The sequence below is a fragment of the Camellia sinensis genome, chromosome 15 (genome assembly GCF_055761805.1).
Source record: "Camellia sinensis isolate YWXY chromosome 15, ASM5576180v1, whole genome shotgun sequence".
NCBI lineage: Eukaryota > Viridiplantae > Streptophyta > Magnoliopsida > Ericales > Theaceae > Camellia > Camellia sinensis.
Window position 1 is genome coordinate 140,537,249 of NC_138975.1, and position 1,773 is coordinate 140,539,021.

Sequence of the window (1,773 nt, forward strand, 5' to 3'; positions counted from 1 at the left end):
CAGCAAAAACAAATCAAAGCCAAAATCAGTGCAGTCCCAGCAGTGTTGAATCAGCACAAGAAAGAAATGCAGAATTGCAGCTCAAAACAGAACCAACTAAAGCAAAATTGTACAGTGCAGCCCAATAGAATTCAGAATAAACCAGTACCAACTGAACAGATCTTGTGCAGACCAGAACTGAGCCAAGGTCTCAGCAAAACAGAACTGAGACAAGTCTGTGAAGATCAGAACTGAATCAAGACCAAAGCAAGATCATCACCCATATCAAAACTACGAGGACCTACCATCAAGGCAATATCTGATTTGAGGGAAGTTGAAGAGGAAGTCATGAATTGAAAATTGAAACCTTTGGGATGCAGCTTTATACCAGAAGGCTAGTCTGGTGATGATGAGTTCATGAAGATCATGAAGCTGAGGTTGTATGCCTTGGAAGATACATTCGTTTCTGTGTTTCCACAATGACCACAGGGTCACCAGAGGAATAGCACTCCAAATCCTCCTTGCTTCATTTCTGCAGCTATGTCCAGCCCACCACTGGAACAGCCCTTGTATAGACCCAGGGACCACCCAAACTACCCCCCACCATTGTAGAAGCTCTGACCAAACTCTCCATACCATGGGGCAGAAAATCAGCACATGATCTATAGATTCTTGCTGGGATTTGCAGAAAATACACAGGGTAGAAGAATCTCTGTCCAAGATACCAAGTTGTTGCAAGAAAACCAATGTTTTAACCTTATATCTCCAAGCAAGCCAGCCAAAGAATTGCACTTTGGGAGGGAGATAACTAATCCACACCCATCTACTGAAGATGGCATTAGCCCCAAAAGCGAGATTGGTATGCTTATAGAAAACAGAAACCAAGGACTGACCTGGTTTAGCAGCAGACCAGAGAGCCAAATCATTGGCTTGAAGGTTAAGAGCAGGTGCTCCACTTAACATTCCATTTAGTCTTAGTAGCTCCTCTTTTTCCCATTCAAATAGAGGTCTCCGGAAGGTGACTGACCAGTGGTAAGTATTTCCTCTGATTTCCGCAAGGTCCCTAACAGATCCCTCCTTATTGTTGGCTAACCGAAATAGCCTTGGGAATTCATCTTTAAGAGAAGTAACTCCACACCAGTTGTCATGCCAGAATTTCAATCTGCAACCATTGCCCACTCTTAATTGTAAGTGAGAGACATAAAATGTGAATAAAGATACCTTCTGCTCAACTGTTGATACAATGTCACTCCAAAGTCGAGATAGAGTATGGCTTGAGTTGAGATGGGGCAACCATTTTCCTCCCAAAAATCTGTATTTACTGCAAAGAACCCTCTTCCATAATGATTCATGTTCCGAAGCAAATCTCTACCACCACTTGAGAAGCAAGCACACATTCACATCTCTAATTCTTCTTATGCCTAGCCCACCTTGGTTGATACTTTTGGTTGCTTCCGACCATTTCATTAGATGAATTTTCCTCTTCAATTCTGAGCCCCCCCATAAGAATGAAGCTTGAATTTTGTCGAGCTCCTTAGCTATACCTTCAGGTAGTTTGAACAACGACATAAAATACACTGGTAGGCTAGATAACACTGCCTTCACCAGTGTTAACCTTCCTGCAAAGGATAGGAATCTCCTTTTCCACCCGGCAAGTCTCAATTTAAATTTATCAATAATAGGTTTCCAAGTCTTCTTTCTCCTAGGACTTGCTCCCAGCGGCAGGCCCAAATAGTTTAATGGCAATCTCTGTGTCTTACAATTAAGGACAAGAGCAAACTCATGAAGATCTGG

The 1,773-nt window shown here is 42.5% G+C and overlaps 1 protein-coding gene across 1 annotated transcript; it reads right to left on the bottom strand.

The window, feature by feature from the left end:
• Positions 1–270: 270 nt before the first annotated feature.
• Positions 271–1,331, bottom strand: LOC145813346 (uncharacterized). Its single transcript, XM_082908631.1, has 2 exons — positions 1,201–1,331; positions 271–1,141 (listed from the first exon to the last, which is right to left on the bottom strand). Exons 1-2 carry the CDS (start codon positions 1,329–1,331, stop codon positions 271–273), a joined length of 1,002 nt encoding a protein of 333 aa, XP_082764757.1.
• Between the last annotated feature and the right edge of the window lie 442 nt (positions 1,332–1,773).

What these genes read in the sequence shown, in the direction of transcription:
- LOC145813346 (XM_082908631.1), bottom strand. Translation starts at nt 1,331, where the DNA reads ATGAATCATTATGGAAGAGGGTTCTTTGCAGTAAATACAGATTTTTGG. An exon ending in TATCAACAGTTGAGCAGAAG is followed by an intron (nt 1,142 to 1,200) that starts GTATCTTTATTC and finishes CAATGGTTGCAG; the next exon opens with ATTGAAATTCTGGCATGACA.